The sequence below is a fragment of the Scyliorhinus torazame genome, chromosome 13 (assembly GCF_047496885.1).
Source record: "Scyliorhinus torazame isolate Kashiwa2021f chromosome 13, sScyTor2.1, whole genome shotgun sequence".
NCBI classification, from domain to species: domain Eukaryota; kingdom Metazoa; phylum Chordata; class Chondrichthyes; order Carcharhiniformes; family Scyliorhinidae; genus Scyliorhinus; species Scyliorhinus torazame.
In genome coordinates, this window is record NC_092719.1 from 106,454,545 (window position 1) to 106,471,662 (window position 17,118).

A 17,118-nucleotide genomic window follows, 5' to 3' on the forward strand; every position below is an offset into this window, starting at 1 on the left:
TCGATTCCCGGCTTGGGTCACTGTCTCTGCGGAGTCTGCACGTTCTCCCTGTGTCTGCGTGGGTTTCTTCCGGGTGCTCCGGTTTTCTCCCACAGTCTCCCATGTGCAGGTTAGGTGGATTAGCCATGATAAATTGCCCTCGGTGTCGAAAAAGGTTAGGTGGGGCTGCTGGGTTATGGGGATGGGGTGGAGGCATGGGCTTGAATGGAGTGCTCTTTACAGGGGCCAGTGCAGACTCGATGGACCAAATGGCCTCCTTCTGCAATGTAAATTATATGGTTCTATGATTTGATCTACCAAAATGCACCACCTCACATTTATCTAAATTAAACTCCATCTGCTAATCATCGGCCCACTGGCCCAATTGATCAAGATCTCGTTGCAATCCTAGATAACCTTCTTCACTGTCTACTATGCCACCAATCTTGGTGTCATCTGTAAACTGACTAACCATGCCTCCTAAATTCTCATCCAAATTATTAACATAAATAACAAATAACAGTGGACCCAGTATTGATCCCTGAGGCACACCACTGGTCACAGGCCTCCAGTTTGAAAAACAACCCTCTACAACACCCTTTGTCTTCTGTCGTCAAGCCAATTTTGGATCCAATTGGCTACCTCACCCTGGATCCCGTGAGATTTAACCTTGTGTAACAACCTACCATGTATTTGCTAGGAGACACATAATGGGCTGATTTTACTGTGCCACAGTGGAAAGATTCTCGGGGCATATATTTAACAGTTAGAGTCCATCTTGTTTATTATTGACAAAAAGGCTTGGTTTCATGGGTTGTGTTCAACTCACTGTCTGTGTCTGCAGATGGTGGGTGTATCGGACGACGTCCATGAATATGCAGTGGCGTTGAAGGACACTGAAGACAAAATTGCTCGATGTCCTGCAAAGGTAAGGGAGAAGTAAAGTGAGTCTGCGACAAAGACAGATTGCATTTGGTTGGTGATACAAATACATAGTTAATTTGTTGCCCTGACTCTGGATACAGGTCCATGGATACTGGTTGGTCTTGACTCTTGCTCGAGTGGTCATTATTCAGATCTGTGTCTTGATGGTAGACTGTTAACTGTGGAAAGCATTCTGGAACTTTATTATAAAGTAGCACAAAAGCAGGTCATTTGACCCAAAAATTCTATGCCTATGTTTATGCTCCACATGAGCATACTCTAACGATTCATTTAAGCCCATCAAAATATGCTCTATTCCTTGGTCCATCTGGGCTTACTTAGCTACCCCTGCCATGCCTCTGTACTATTCACCTCACCTACTCTTTGTGGTAGTGAATTACACATTATAATCACTTCCTGAGTAAACCTTTCTCTTGCAGTATAAATTGCTGTTCCCTTTGAGATTTGATATTCTTGCAATTCTGTCCTGATGAGTGCAAGACAAAAAGCTATGACAGCGTGTCTCTTTATGATCTTCCATGCATCTCCAGCTTCAAGTTGTGCCTTTATTCCTTTCAGAGGAAGGATATTCTAGATGAATTGACAAAGAGTCAGAAAGTTTTCTCTGAGAAGCTGAATCACCTGAGTCGCCGCCTAGCGTGGATCAATGCCACCATCTACTCCAAGGTAAAGTGGACCACATGCTGGGAATATTGATGTGAGGAGACACCCACTTTCATTAGGAAGCTTGGAGCTTGACCAACTAGTCTGTGAAATCGGTCAGAGTGAAGTAATCTGTGTGGTGGTTTTCTGAAAACTTTCCCCAGTTACATAAGAACATAAGAACTAGGAGCAGGAGTAGGCCATCTGGCCCCTCGAGCCTGCTCCGCCATTCAATGAGATCATGGCTGATCTTTTGTGGACTCAGCTCCATTTTCCGGCCCGAACACCATAACCCTTAATCCCTTTACTCTTCAAAAAACTATCTATCTTTATCTTAAAAACATTTAATGAAGGAGCCTCGACTGCTTCACTGGGCAAGGAATTCCATAGATTCACAACCCTTTGGGTGAAGAAGTTTCTCCTAAACTCAGTCCTAAATCTACTTCCCCTTATTTTGAGGCTATGCCCCTAGTTCTGCTTTCACTCGCCAGTGGAAACAACCTGCCCCCATCTATCCTATCTATTCCCTTCATAATCTTATATGTTTCTATAAAATCCCCCCTCATCCTTCTAAATTCCAATGAGTACAATCCCAGTCTACTCAACCTCTCCTCGTAATCCAACCCCTTCATCTCTGGGATTAACCTAGTGAATCTCCTCTGCACACCCTCCAGTGCCAGTACGTCCTTTCTCAGGTAAGGAGACCAAAACTGAACACACTACTCCAGGTGTGGCCTCACTAACACCTTATACAATTGCAGCATAACCTCCCTAGTCTTAAACTCCATCCCCCTAGCAATGAAGGACAACATTCCATTTGCCTTCTTAATCACCTGTTGCACCTGTAAACCAACTTTTTGCGACTCATGCACTAGCACACCCAGGTCTCTCTGCACAGCAGCATGTTTTAATATTTTATCATTTAAATAATAACCCCTTTTGCTGTATTCCTACCAAAATGGATAACCTCACATTTGTCAACATTGTATTCCATCTGCCAGACCCTAGCCCATTCACTTAGCCTATCCAAATCCCTCTGCAGACTTCCAGTATCCTCTGCACTTTTTGCTTTACCACTCATCTTAGTGTCGTCTGCAAACTTGGACACATTGCACTTGGTCTCCAACTCCAAATCATCAATGTAAATTGTGAACAATTGTGGGCCCAACACTGATCCCTGAGGGACACCACTAGCTACTGATTGCCAACCAGAGAAACACCCATTAATCCCCACTCTTGCTTTCTATTAATTAACCAATCCTCTATCCATGCTACTACTTTCCCCTTAATTCCATGCATCTTTATCTTATGCAGCAACCTTTTGTGCGGCACCTTGTCAAAGGCTTTCTGGAAATCCAAATATACCACATCTATTGGCTCCCCGTTATCTACCGCACTGGTAATGTCCTCAGAAAATTCCACTAAATTAGTTCGGCACGACCTGCCCTTTATGAACCCATGCTGGGTTCAATGGGACAATTTCCATCCAGATGCCTCGCTATTTCTTCCTTGATGATAGATTCCAGCATCTTCCCTACTACCGAAGTTAAGCTCACTGGCCTATAATTACCCGCTTTCTGCCTACCTCCTTTTTTAAACAGTGGTGTCACGTTTGCTAATTCCTAATCCGCCGGGACCACCCCAGAGTCTAGTGAACTTTGGTAAATTATCACTAGTGCATTTGCAATTTCCCTAGCCATCTCTTTTAGCACTCTGGGATGCATTCCATCAGGGAATAGTATAGTTACGTATAGTTTATACCAACATGTTGCTGTGTGGAGTACGGAATCCCACTTGCACACTTGAAATCTTCCCACCAACACAGGATCAACATTGTAATGTGGTCAGACAATAATTCCAGTCCGTCGGTCATTTCAGTTTCATAGCTTGGGGATGTGTCTTGGTCTTGTGCATAGGGTGAGGCTAGGGCAAAAGCTAGGTGGTTCTACTCTTCCTAGAGGCTAGTTGCCGTTGCTCCTTGTGTAGTAAAACTTGTTCTTGTTTCAGGAGAAGATGTTGGACATCTACTGGCTGCTGCAGGTGTGCATACGAGTAATCGAACACAGTGACCGGACAAAGACGCTGTTTGCTTTCATGCCAGAGTTCTACATGAACGTCGCCATGAACAGCTACAGCGCTCTGAAGAATTACTTCAGTCCAGTCAATGGCATGGACGAACTGTCTGGTAAGTGCAGGGAACGTGGGTCAGTGATCAACAAGTCTTGTGCTTGGACTAGGAAAGAATCTTTTGCCCCGGGACAATTTGCTTGCTGTTTAATTACACTACAGTGGGGTGTTAAATCTTTTGTGGGAATGTGGTTAGTGTAGGTTATATATGCTCCAACTTTGCCAGCTATATGTTCAGCTGCCTGGGTATTACGTTCTGATGGCCTTTGTAAAATGTCTCTACCTCTCTCCCACTTTAAGGTGCTTTTCAACACCCAGCCCTTTAACCAAGTTTTTGGTGCACAGTCGTAATATCTCTTTATGTGACTAGGTTTGATCATGCTCTTGTGAAATGCCTGGGGACCTTTTACTATATTAAAGGAGTTGCATAAATCAAGTTGTGGTTGGAAGCAACAACCTCAATTGGGTGGGACAGTGGTTAGGACTGCTGCCTCACAGCACCAGGGACACGGGATCAATTCCAGCCTTGGGTGACTGTCTGTGTTGAGTTTGCACATTCTCCCCCTGTCTGTGTGGGTTTCCTCCGGGTGCTTCGGTTTCCTCCCACAGTCCATGTGCAGATTAAGTGGATTGGCCATGCTAAAATTGTACCTTAGTGTCCAAGGATATGCAGGTTAGGTTACGGGGATAGGGCGGGGCAATGGACCTGGGTAGAGTGCTCCTTCGGAGAGTCAGTGCAGACTTGCTGGGCCGAATGCCATCTGTACTGTAGGGATTCGATGATGCTGAGTACCCTTTTCTGTGGAGTAACTTTGAGAACTTCTCTAAATCTCAAACAGTCTTCAGCTCTGCATCACTTGGTTAACACATACCCCTGCCTCCCACACCAAACCCCTGGCCCCATTCCAAACAAGCACCCTGGCTTCAATCAGGATGATGAATCGTTTTTTTTTCAAATGAATCAGCATGTTATGGAGCGTCTCAATCAGAGCAGTCACTTGTGCTCTACTCGATGTTTGTTGGAGCTATGCATAATTGCTAAAAGTCTCAGTGTGATTTCAGATATAGAAATGAATGAAGAAATAACATTGTTACCATATGCCGAGACGAGCTGTGAATGGTTTCAGAGGCTGGTGGCATTAAATAGTTATTGATTAATTTATAACAAGCTTATTATTATTCTCCTGTGCAGCGTCTGAAATTGTATTTGAAATATGAGACCTGCGATTTTCATAGAACGATTCCAGTACTGGAGGCTACAATTTGGCCTGTTGTGTCTGTGGTAATTCACTGCATTCAGTTAGTTCCATTTCTAAATCTTTCCCAGTAGCCTTGCATGTTTTTCTTCGGGTGCTATCCAAATCCCATTTTGAAAGGTGTGATGGACTATGCCTCCGTCACAGTCACAGGTAGTGTCTTCCAGATCCTAATGACATACTGCATACAAAACTATTTTTCCTCATGTGACCATTAGTTTGTTTTTTTACCATTCGCCTTATATGAGTGTCCTAATTTCTCGACATTTCTACCTATCTGTATTGTCTGGACCCCTCATAGTTTTGAATTTTAAAAATTTCAATTTTGGGGATGAGAGCATCGCCGGCTAGGACAGCATTTATTGCCCATCTCTAATTGCCCTTGAGAAGGTGGTGGAGAGCCACCTCCTTGTACCGTTGCAGTCCATGTGGAGTAGGACACCCACTTTGCTGTTAGGGAGGGAGATCCAAGATTTTGACCCAACAACAGTGAAGGAAATGTGATATTTTTCCAAGTCCGGATGGTGAGTGGCTTGGTGATGGTGATGTTTCCATGTAGAATCATAGAATTCCTACAGTGCAGAAGGAGGCCATTCGGCCCATCAAGTCTGCACCAATCCACTCCACCCTATACCTGTAACCCCGTAACCTAACCTGCACATCCCCACACTAGGGGACAATTTATCATGGCCATCCACCTAACCTGCTCATCTTTGAACTTTCTGCTTTCTTGTCCTTCTAGATCAGGGTTTTTCAAACTGCAGGTCGCGACCCACGGATGAGTCACAGGCAGGTGTCGGGAGTGTTGTGTCTAAACCACAGTGTGTCTTAACCCATATACGGTGGATAAATGACTACAAGCCTGTTTCATACAATAATTCAATATTTACTCACTATCACACAATTGTTACTGTTAATCAATCACACACACACATAAGTTAAACTACAAAGCTAGTTCGCGCAAGACTTTAACTTCACTTCAAGTGTCTGGCAAGTACCGGACAGATATGGCCTTTAAGTGTAACCCGCAGTCTTGCAGTCCTCGATGGTTGGTTGTTGGTCTTCCTCGCCCTTGGCTCTGGTCTTCCTTCTGCTGGTGTCGAGGATGGTCTTCCTCTTTGGCCAGTGAAGGGTCACCGTTGTTGGTTGCTGCTGCACAGAAAGAGATTCTAAGGTGGTGCAGCACCTTTTAACCTGCTTGGATTTCGTGCCCTTTGGTGGCCAGTCTCTGGGTCATTGTCGATCACCCTGATCGATCAAGTCCAATCAGGGGCTGCCACATCGATTTTGGGGTGGGCACTCAGTGGCCATGCCTGCAAGTGTTGGGGGCAGGTAGGTCCTTCCAAATAAAGAGTTTAGGTGCTGCTGTGTCTGGTAAACAAGTATGATTGTAAACAAGTGTGATTGACAAGGCAGTTCTATTCCTGGGATAGCTTGGAGATGACCTTTTTCCTGTGTATTGTAGAGTCTGAGCTGCAGTTTATTTCTCAAGTGCTTATTTGAACAGCAGCCTGCTTGTCCTCGAACTTGGCCAATTCTCCCAGCATCCTCTGCGGAATGCCATTTTAGGTGGCCACAGAAGGATCATGGAGTGATCGGCTTTTAAATTGAGAATTCCGTCTGCGACCGGCTTTTAAATAGAGCGTTGCAGTCTTCCAGCCAGAAGCGGCAGCAGAGAGCAGATCACACACCCGGCACGTACACAGAATCACGCGCCCTGTACGTCCTTACTTTTGGCTTAAAATCACGGAGGAGATATTCCTCCATTTTCTAGCTGCAAGCAAGTGAGGCAACAGGACTGTGAAAAACTGAAGAGGGATCATTTTAATAAAGAACAAACTGAAATTGGGAACAAATCAGTGTAAAGATGATTTCTTGAGATATGGCTTTTTTAATTGTGCCAATGCAAATCAGGATGCAAAGCCCATGTGTGTTATGTGGAGGGAAGTACTGACAAATGAAGTTTAAAATCCTCAAAGGCATTTGAAGACTAAGCATGGCAAGTTCGAAGACAAACCTCATGATTTTTTTCAAAGGATGCAGCGAGAACTTAAATCATCAGCTACAATCTTTAGCAGAAATGTAACATTGAATGACAAAGCAATTGAGATTGTGAGGCCCAATAAGGCTGACCTGTCGCATCAAAGGTAAGTGAAAATGGTGTGTCGCGAAGGTTGACCGGTGTGGGTTTCGAAGTTGGCCAGCTCATAAAAGTGGGTCCCGGGAAAAAATGTTTGAAAAACACTGTTTTAGATTGTAGTGTTGCCGAAGGAGCCTTGGTGAGTTCCTGCAGTGCTTGCAGTCTGTTTGTGGTGGAGGGAGTGAATGTCTGTGGAAGACTTGCCAATCGAGTGGACTGCTTTGTCTTGGATGCTATTGAGCTTTTTGAATGTTGTTGGAGCTGCACTTATCCAGGCAAGTGTAGAGGACTCCATCACACTCCTGGCTTGTGTCTTGTAGATGGTGGACAGGCTTTGGGAGTCAGGAGGTGAGTTACTCGCCGAAGATTCCTAGCCTTTGACCTGCTCTTCTAGCCACAGTATTTTAAAGGCTAGTCCAGTTCAGTTTCTGGTCAAAGGTAACCCCGCAGGATGTTGATAGTGGGGGATTCAGTGATGGGAATGGCATTGAATTTTAAGGGACCATGGTTCGATTGTCTCTTTTTGAAAATGGTCATTGCCTGGCACTTGTGTGGCATGAGTGTTATTTGCCACTTGTCAGCCCAAGCCTGGACATTACCATGTTGCAATTGGACATTGACTGCTTCAGTATCTGAGGGGTCCTGAATGGTGCTGAACATTGTGCAATCATCAGCAAACATCCACTTCTGATCTTATGATAGGAGGAAAGAAATTGATGAAGCAGCTGAAGATGGTTGGGCTGAGGACACTATCCTGCGGAACCCCTGCAATGCTGTCCTGGAACTGAGATGATTGACCTCCAACAACCACAACTATCTTCCTTTGTGCCAGATATGACTCTAACCAGTGGAGTCTCCCCACTGATTACCATTGACCCCAGTTTTATTAAGCCTCCTTGATGCCACACTGCCTCTCGCTTCCACTTTGGCGGCCAGCTCACTTGTTCATGTTTGAAACAAGATTGTAATGAGGTCAGGAGCTGAGTGGCCCTGGTGGAAACCAAACTGACTGTTGGTGAGCAGGTTATTGAAAAGCAAATTCTGCTTGATAATACTGCTGATGACCCCTTTCATCAGTTTACTGATGATCGATGGTTTTATAAAAGGGAAATCTTGTTTAATCAATTCATTAGAGTGCTTTGAAGGAACAAGAAGAGTCGTGGATAGAGGGGAGCCTGTACACTTACTTTACTTGGATTTCCAGAAAGCATTTGATAAGGTGCCATATCAAATGCGGTTGCAAAAACTAAAAACTCATGATGTAGGGGGTAACATATTGGCCTGGATTGCAGGTTTCGCTGGCTGGCTGGCAGAAAATCAAGATTATGCATAAATGGGTCTTTGGATGATTGACAGGATGTGATGAGTGGAGTCCTGCAGGGGTCTGTGCTGGGGCCTCTACTTTCACAATTTACATCAAAGACTTGGATGAGGGGAGTGAAGGCAAGGTAGCTAAATTTACAGAAAGCACAAAGATAGATAGGAAAGTATGTTGTGAAGAAGACAAACGGAGTTTGCAGGTGGATAGGTTGATTGAGTGGACAAAACCCTGGCAGGTGGGAAAATGGGGAAGAAGAATTAAAAAACAGAGTATTAGTTAAATGATGAACAACTGCCGAATGCTGAGGTGCAGAGGGACCTAGGTGTTCATGTGCATGAATCATAAAGGTTGGCATGCAGGTGTAGCAAGTAATCAAGAATACTGTACTTTATCATGAGAGGAATTGAAGAAAAGTATGGATGTTATGCTTCAGTTATACAAGACATTGATTAGACTGCACCTTGAGTACTGTGTACAGTTTTGGTCTCCTTATTTAAGGAAGGATGTAAATGTGTTAGGAGGTGGTTCAGAGGAAGTTTACTAGATTAATGCCCAGAATGAGCGGGGTTGTCTTGTGAGGAAAGGTTGGACAGACTGGGCTTGTTTCCACTGCAAGCTTAGAAGAGTGAGAGGATGACTTGATTGAAGTGTATGAGATCCTGAATGGTCTCAACAAAGTGGATGTGGAAAGAATGATTCCTCTTGTGGCTGAGTTCAAAACCAAGAGGAGAAATTAGGGATCGCACTTATAGGACAGATGAGAATTTTTTTCCCTGAGAGGGTTTTGCGATTTTTGAACCTTTGCCTCAGAAGGCGGTGGGGTCAATGAATATTTTGGAGTTGAAGGTAGACAGATTCTTGTTATGTGAAGGAATCGAAAGTTAGTAGGGGTAGATGGGAATGTTAACCTGAACACAAACCGACCAGTCATGGAAGCAGACTCGAGGGGCTGAATGGCCTACTTCTGCTCTTATTTTATAAGTTCATACTGAGAGTAGGCTGATGGGGCAGTAATTCTCTGGATTGGATTTGTCCTGCTTTTTGTGCATAGGACATACCTGGGCAATTTTACACAATGTTGGATGAATGTTAGGGTTGTAGTTGTACTAGAGCAGCTTGGCTAGGGAAGCGGCAGGTTCTGGAGCACAAGTCTTTGCAGTATACAATGCCTTCAGCTGTTTCTTGATACCATGTGAAGAGGTCTACACTCAGCACTTCTGGCTGAAGATTATTACGAATACTTCAGGCTTGTCTTTTGCACTGATGCTGGGCTCGTCCATCACTGAGGATGGGGGTATTTGTAGAGTAGCCACCTCCCATTGAGGTGTTTAATTGTCCATCACCAACTGGATGTAGCAGGACTGCAGAGCTGAGATCTGATGCATTTGTTGTGGAATCTCTTAGCTCCATCAATCACTTGCTGCTTATGCTGTTTGGCACGAAAATAGCCCGTATTGTAGCTTCACCAGGTTGACACCTCGTATGTAAGCATGCCTGGTGTTGCATCTGGCATGCCCTCCTGCACTCTTCGTTGAACCATGATTGATCCCCTGGCTTGGTGGCAATGGTAGAGTGGGCCATATGCCAGGTCAAGAGTGATGTGTTGGGTGTTCTGGATCACAAACAGGTCACCAACACTGGAAGTGGTGCAACTCTATTTTATTATAAGGTAAACTATATTAACATACTTGAACTGTGGGTAAATGCAATACCAGCTTTAACTGTTGACCCTTGCCTAGTCCTAACCAGGTGATGCACTCAGCACATGGTGAATGTCTGTGTTGCAGGCTGTGAGCTCTGTGCTCCGAACTGGCTGCTACTAGAATGAGCGGGAACTCTCCTGTCCCCTGTCTTTATAGTGCGTGTGCTCTCACTGGTGATTGGCTGCGGTGTTGTGTATGCTGATTGGTCCCACTGCATGTCCATCAGTGTGTGTGTGTGTGTCTACACCATAATATACTGGTGTATATTATGACAAAGAGGATACAGATTGTGGTGGAGTTCAGTTCTGTTGCTTCTCATGGCCCACAGTGCCTTATGGATGCCCGGTCTTGAGTTGCTAGATCTGTTCAAAATCGATCCCATTTAGCACAGTGGTAGTGTCACCCAACACGATGGAGGGTATCCTCAATGTGAAGACGTGGTTTGTCTCCACAAGGACTGTGCGGTTGTCACTGCTGAAGATAAAGTTGAGTATGTTTTTCCCTCTTGATGGTTCTCTCACCACCTGGCGCAGACTCAGTCTGTGGTCGAGATACCAAACCGCTCTTGGTGATGGACACAGAAGCTCGCCACCCAGAGTACATTCTGTACCCTTGCCACCTGCATCCTTCAGGTGGTGTTCAACATGGAGGAGGACTGATTCATCAACAAGAGATTTCCTTGTTTCATCTGATTCCATGAGACTTCATGGGGGTTGGAATCGATATTGAGAACTCCCAGTAAATGACCACTCATCTGTGTACCACGGTGCCGCATCACCTCTGCTGGTGGGACAGGATATACCCAGGGATGGCGATGGTGGTCTGGGACGTGATCTCTGAGGTATGATTCCGTAAGTATGACTATGTCAGGCTGTTGCTTTCTATTCAATTCTGGTCGCCACACTACCAGAAGGATGTGGAGGCTTTAGAGAGGGTGCAGAAGAGATTTACCAGGATGTTGCCTGGTATGTAGGGCATTAGCTATGAGGAGAGGTTGAATAAACTCGGTTTGTTCTCACTGGAGCGACGGACGTTGAGGGGAAATTTGATAGAGGTCTACAAAATTATGAGGGGCATAGACAGAGTGGATAGTCAAATACTTTTTCCCAGGGTAGAGGGCTCAATTACTAGGGGGCATAGGTTTAAGGTGCGAGGGGCAAGGTTTAGAGGAGATGTACGAGGCAAGTTTTTTTACACAGGGTGTTGAGTGCCTGGACGTCGCTGCCGGAGGAGGTGGTGGAAGCAGGGACGATAGTGACGTTTAAGGGGTGTCATGTGAGAGTACCTTTAAGAAATGGGTGTTTATAAATGGGTGTGTATATAGATATCTGTAGTGAGCGTACCTTTAAGAAATGGGTGTTTATTACTGCAGTGATGTCAGAGAGGGGGTGGAGCTGGGCTGTCCATCAGCTTTTTACTTTCGTTTTAGGCTGTTTGCTGAAGTCAGACCGAGCAGGTGTACTGTTGATCTCTCTGCCATGAAAAGACTATCTCTTGATCATTTGGTGAATTCAGAATTATAAATGTTCTCAGTCGTGAATGTAAACCTACTGTGCTTCTGGTAAAGGTGTTTCTTTTATCTTCTGGATGTTGTTTGGGAAGTTATTAAGGATTATTTAGTGTTGTATTCTTTGGGGGTTGTATTTGAATTGATGGTTGCTGAGATGTTCACTGTATGTTTTAAAAAGGTTAACTTGAGTTCATAGAATAAACATTGTTTTGCTTTAAAAAATACTTTTCCATTTCTGCTGTACCACATCTGTAGAGTGGGCCGTGTGCTCCCCATACCACAATCTATTAAAAGTTGTGGGTCAGGTGAACTCCATGATACACTTTGGGGTTCTCTAAACCCTGGCCCATAACAGGGGCATCTTGACAAATACATGAATAGGATGGGAATAGAGCGATACGGACCCAGGAAGTGCAGAAAATTTTAGTTTCGACAGGCAGCATGGTCGGCACAGCCTTGGAGGGCCGAAGGGCCTGTTCCTGTGCTGTACATTTCTTTGTTCTTTGCTCTTTATTAAATTTTTAATTTTAGATTTTTATTGAATTCAAATTCCAACGTCTGCTTTGGTCAGAGTCGAACCCAGATCCCCAGAGCATTACTCTGGGTCTTTGGATTCCCAGTCCAGTGACAGTATCACCATGCCACTTCCTCCCCTTAATGCCTTTAACAAATTCCTTCTCCACCTACTCTGAGGAGAATAATGCCAGCTTCTTATCCCTGGTACCATTCTTGTAAGTCTGCAACTTCCCGAAAGTCTTCGCATTGTTTTTAAAGTGAGGTGCCCAGAATTGGACACAACACTGTAGTTGTGACCAAACCAGTGTTTAGAAAGGTTCGTCATAACCACTTTGGTTTTGTACTCTATGCCTCTGTTTATAGTATTGAGGATCCCACATACATTATTGATTTTTGCATTTAACTTGTAACAACTTTTCTGAGTGAAGATTTAAATAAAAAAGAAAAGAGGACAAAAGATCCAAAGGCAATACACAGTCTTAAACAAAACAAAAATGGGGAAATGAAGTGATCAGGTATTAATACACAGGAAACATATATCCAGATTTGAGGCCTGTTAGCATTAGGCCCTCAGTAATCGATTATCCCAACCCTGCTGTTTCACTATTTACTTGTGGCCCCATGATATTAAAACATATCAGGGCCTCGTTTGAGGTCACCCAGGTGTGCCCTCTTGCTGTTTCTGTGGTCGCCTCCCTGGGTTCTCCCCCCCCCCCCCCCCCCCCCCCCCCCCCCCTTCGGTGCCCTTTGGTCCACCTTCCCCTGTGCTCAGGGTGATGTCTTCCCTCTTCTCTTTTCTAGTTTCTCTCCATCTTTTGTCTGTTTCAGTCCTCTCCTCCCTTATTGCTTGCTGGTCATGAACAGGTCCTCGAACAGGTTGGTAAATTGCTTCCATGTATTGCGGAAGCCCCCCTCCGATACTGGCTGCCTTGGGTAGCGCAGCTGATCTCCAGCCAAGCAGGAGTCTCCGGCAGGTGATCAGGGATGCAAAGGGTCGGGCGCCTGCTCCTCTCCCCGAAAAGAGCTCTGGTTGTTCCAATACCGCAAAGGCAATCACTAGTGGGCATGGCTGCACCCTCACCCCCCAACCTTGGATGTGGCCTTGAAAAAGACGGTCCAGTACCCGGCCAGTCTAGGACAGGACCAGAACATGTGGGTGTGGTTGGCTGGTCCACCCTGTCACTGTTCACATTTGTCCTCCACCTCCAGGAAGAACACGCTCATGTTTGTTCTGGTTATGTGCGCCCTGTATACTACCTTTAGCTGCATTAGGCTCAGTCCTGTGCATGAGGAAGTGATGTTTGCCCTATGCTTCGATCCAGAGCCCTCTCTCCATCTCCAAGCCTAGTTCTTGCTCCCACTTTTCCCTTGTCTTGTCGAGTGGTGACCATATCTCCTCCAGTAGTCGTCCGTACATTTTGGCACAGTTACCGTTCCCTAATTCACCCGCAGTTAGATGTCTGTCCAGTAGTGAGTATCCTGGTAGCTGGGGGAACATTACTGCCCCCTTGGGGAGGAAGTTCGTTAGTGGCATATATCGCAACTCTTTCCCGTAAGGGAGCTGTCCATCAGTTCCCGGCATGATTAATTTGTCTAACTTAGTCAAGAAGGCCTTGGAGATGAAGATTGGAATGGATCTGAATAGGAAGAGGAATCTGAGCAGCACGTTTATCTTGATCATCTGCACTCTCCCCGCCAGGGTGAGTGGGAGTGAGTCCCACCTCTGCAGGTCCCTCTTTACCTCCTCCATCAGGCTCGACAGGTTCCATTGTGGATCTGTGTCCAGTCGTGGGCTATTTGAATCCCCAAGTATCGGAATTTGGTTTGGGCCAGCTTGAACAGCAAGTTTCCCAGCTCTGGTTTTCACCCGCCCCCTGCGGATACACGGGGAATGCTTTGATATTTTTCTCTGCTCACGTTACGTTTATAACCTAAGATGGCTCCGAACCCCTAAGGAGATCCACTATTTCTCCCATGCTGGCCAGTGTGTTTGAGTCATGGAGGAGCAGGTCATCATTATGGAGTGAGACTTAGTGCTCTCTGTCTCCCCTCTGGATGCCTCTCCAGCCCTTCGCTGCTCTGAGAGCGATGGCCAGTGGCTCATTCGCCACGGCAAATAGCAGCGGCATCCCTGCCTCGTGCCTATATGCAGCCAAACGTATTCAGAGCTGGTGATGTTTGTCTGTATACTCGCCATGGGAAACCGTGCAGTAGTTTCAGACATGAGGTTATCCCTGGCCCAAATCCAAACTGTTCCAGTATCTCCATGAGGTACCTCCATGTGACTCTGTTGAAGTCCAGGGAGATGATCACTTCTGGCATCCCCTACTTGGGTGGGGTCATGATCATGCTCAGCAGGCATCTGATGTTCGCTGTTCGTTGTCTGCCCTTGTCAAAGACAGTCTGATCGTCTACGTAGCTCTCCAGTCACCTCGTCAGGGCCTTCGCTATGACTTTGGCGTCAGTGTTTAGGAGTGCGATGGATCTGTATGACACGCACTCTGTCGGGTCTTTGCCTTTTTTGGTAATCAGCGATATCGAGGCCTGTGCCAGCATGGGTGGCAGGGCCCCCCGTGATACCGAGTCATTGAACATTACCTGCAGGTGCGGAGCTGGTGCTTCCAGTCCCTGTTATTTTCTTTCCCATGACTGCTTTATCCAGTCCATCGATAAACTCTCATCTTTGAGTCCCCCTCCAGGGTTTGGAGGTGTACAGCCTCGGGTCGTAGGCCGTGAAGGTCTCGTTGATCTTGCCTGGGGCCGTGGCTAGTCTGCCGTTCCTATCTTTCATCTGTGCTATTTCCTACGTGGCTGCCTGTTTACTGAGCTGGTGAGCCAGCAGGCGGCTTGCCTTGTCTCCATGTTCATAGAAGGTTTCCCGTGTCTAGTGGAGTTGGTGTACTGCTTTCCCAGTGGAGAGCAGATCAAACTCCATTTGTAATTTTTTCCTCTTTGCCAGTAGTTCCATGGTTCGGGCTATGGATTACTGCCGGTCCACCTCCAATATGGAGTTGATCAGCCCTTGCCTAGCCGCCCTCTCCTTCCTGTCCCTGTGTACCTTATATGTAATTATTTCCCTCCTTATCACCGCCTTCAGTGCCTCCTAGAATGTGGAGGGTGAGATTTCCCCATTCTGGTTGCATGATACGTACCCAGCGATGGCCTGTGACTATCTCTTGCAGAATGCCTTGACTGCGACGAAGGGTGTATCCAGCCTCCATGGGGGCACTGGGTCCAGCCCATCTCCAACCTCACATCCACGTAGTGTGGTGCATGGTGGGAGATTTACTACTGCGGGGTATTTCACTCCCGCGACCCCTGGAAGCACCGCTTTACCCACTGATACGGGAGTATACTTTGGGGGCCTGGCAGGAGAAGGAGAACTCTTTCTCCCTCGGGTGTCTGAACCTTCACGGATCCACCTCCCCGCTTGCCCCATAAAGGCTTTCAGTTCCCTTGCAATTATCAATTGCTTCCCCAACTTGGGGCTGGATTTGCCTGTCACAGGTCCTGTATGCAGTTGAAGTCCCCCCATGATGAGTCGGTGGGAGTCTAGTGTTGCTCGTTTTAGCCTTAGTTTATTTGCTCTAATTCTGTCACCTTTGCTCATGAGTCGCCAGGTATCTTTCTGATACCGCCACGTGGTTCAAGTCCAAGTAATGATTAATAATGCAACACACCGCTTAGTAAGCGTTGAATCAACGCTCATTTATTATATACAGCAATTAATACTTATACAATAATCCTACTTCTAGACTACTACCTACCACTAAAGGCCAATACTTAACTTTGGAAATGGCCCACCAGGTCAGGGAAACGAATGGTCTTTTGAATTGGTTCTGAGCCTGCGGGATTCAAAAGCTGGTGCAAGTCGATAGTCAGGAGCGCCTATCTGGTAGCGATCGCTGGAATAAGACTTACAGTTTTCTTGTAGAAGGGTCTCGAAGGTTGCGAGCAGGAGAAGAAGGGTCGAATTGAACTTTGCCCCTATTCTTATAGTCCCCAGGGGCTTCCCGCCTCTTGGGGTGGACCTCGTACCTGGTTCCAAGTGATTGGACTTGGTCCCAATCACTTGGTTCGATATGCTCCAATACTGGAGCGATTCCTTGATCGGGGGGGTGGTCGTTTACCTTTCTTTGTGTTAGACCCTGCTGGCGCTGAAAGGTCTGGGTTGGCTTTATGTTGCCAATTTGTAGCAATTGTTCCCGGGAATGGCTGATTGAAATGCAGATGGCTGGGCTGTTGTGATGTTGACGGCTGCAGGTATCGGTCTGGACTGACTTCCCCAGAGGCGAATACACTGTTTTACCTGGGCTACCCCCCATGCCCCTTTTCTCATCCTCCCCTACGCCTTGTAGTTTTGTCCCTCCCCCACCTCTCTCCTGCCATGGGCTCCCTCCCTTTCAGAGCTGTGCCATGGCCCCATCTCTCCTCTCTCTTCCATGTGCTCACATGTTCGCCAGTCTGGTGACTCTCCCCGGAAGCATTTTCATCTATCCTTCACCCTTATTTGCCGTCCCGTGTGTCCACCACCCCCCCCCCCCCCCCCCCCCCCCCCCCCAAACCTTTCTCGCTTCAGTGTCTCTCTTCCTTGCCCCCTTCCCCTAGGACGTACTGGTGCTCATTCCTGAGAACACCCAAGGACAGACAGAATAATAAAACAAAAGAGTATTATTAGTGGTCCATGTGTATCCATTATTGCTGTGTTCCCAGCCCATTTTTCTCAAAAAATTAGCCTGCTTTTCCAGGCGTGTTGAAATAATACTCATTTTATGTCACCCAGAGTCCTGCCGGGTACAGCATCCCAAAGATGTTCTTAAAGAGAGCTGTCTTGGCCTGGTTGAACTCGGCCCGCTGCTTAGCTGGCTCGGTCCCAATGTCCTGGTATATGCGGATCGTACGCCCTTCTCTTTTGCAGGACCACGTGCTCCTCGTCCAGTTCAAAGTTCGCTCCTTATCCTGAAATCTGTGGAGCTTTT

The 17,118-nt window shown here is 46.3% G+C and overlaps 1 protein-coding gene across 2 annotated transcripts in view; it reads left to right on the forward strand.

Moving 5' to 3' along the window:
• rnf123 (ring finger protein 123) overlaps window positions 1-17,118 on the forward strand; it is a 718,228-nt gene that overhangs the window by 281,570 nt on the left and 419,540 nt on the right. For both annotated transcript variants that reach the window (XM_072472026.1, XM_072472027.1), the window contains exons 24-26: window positions 824-907; window positions 1,483-1,590; window positions 3,574-3,751. In XM_072472026.1, the coding sequence (XP_072328127.1) occupies window positions 824-907; window positions 1,483-1,590; window positions 3,574-3,751 (370 nt within the window). The remainder of the gene's footprint in view (window positions 1-823; window positions 908-1,482; window positions 1,591-3,573; window positions 3,752-17,118) is intronic.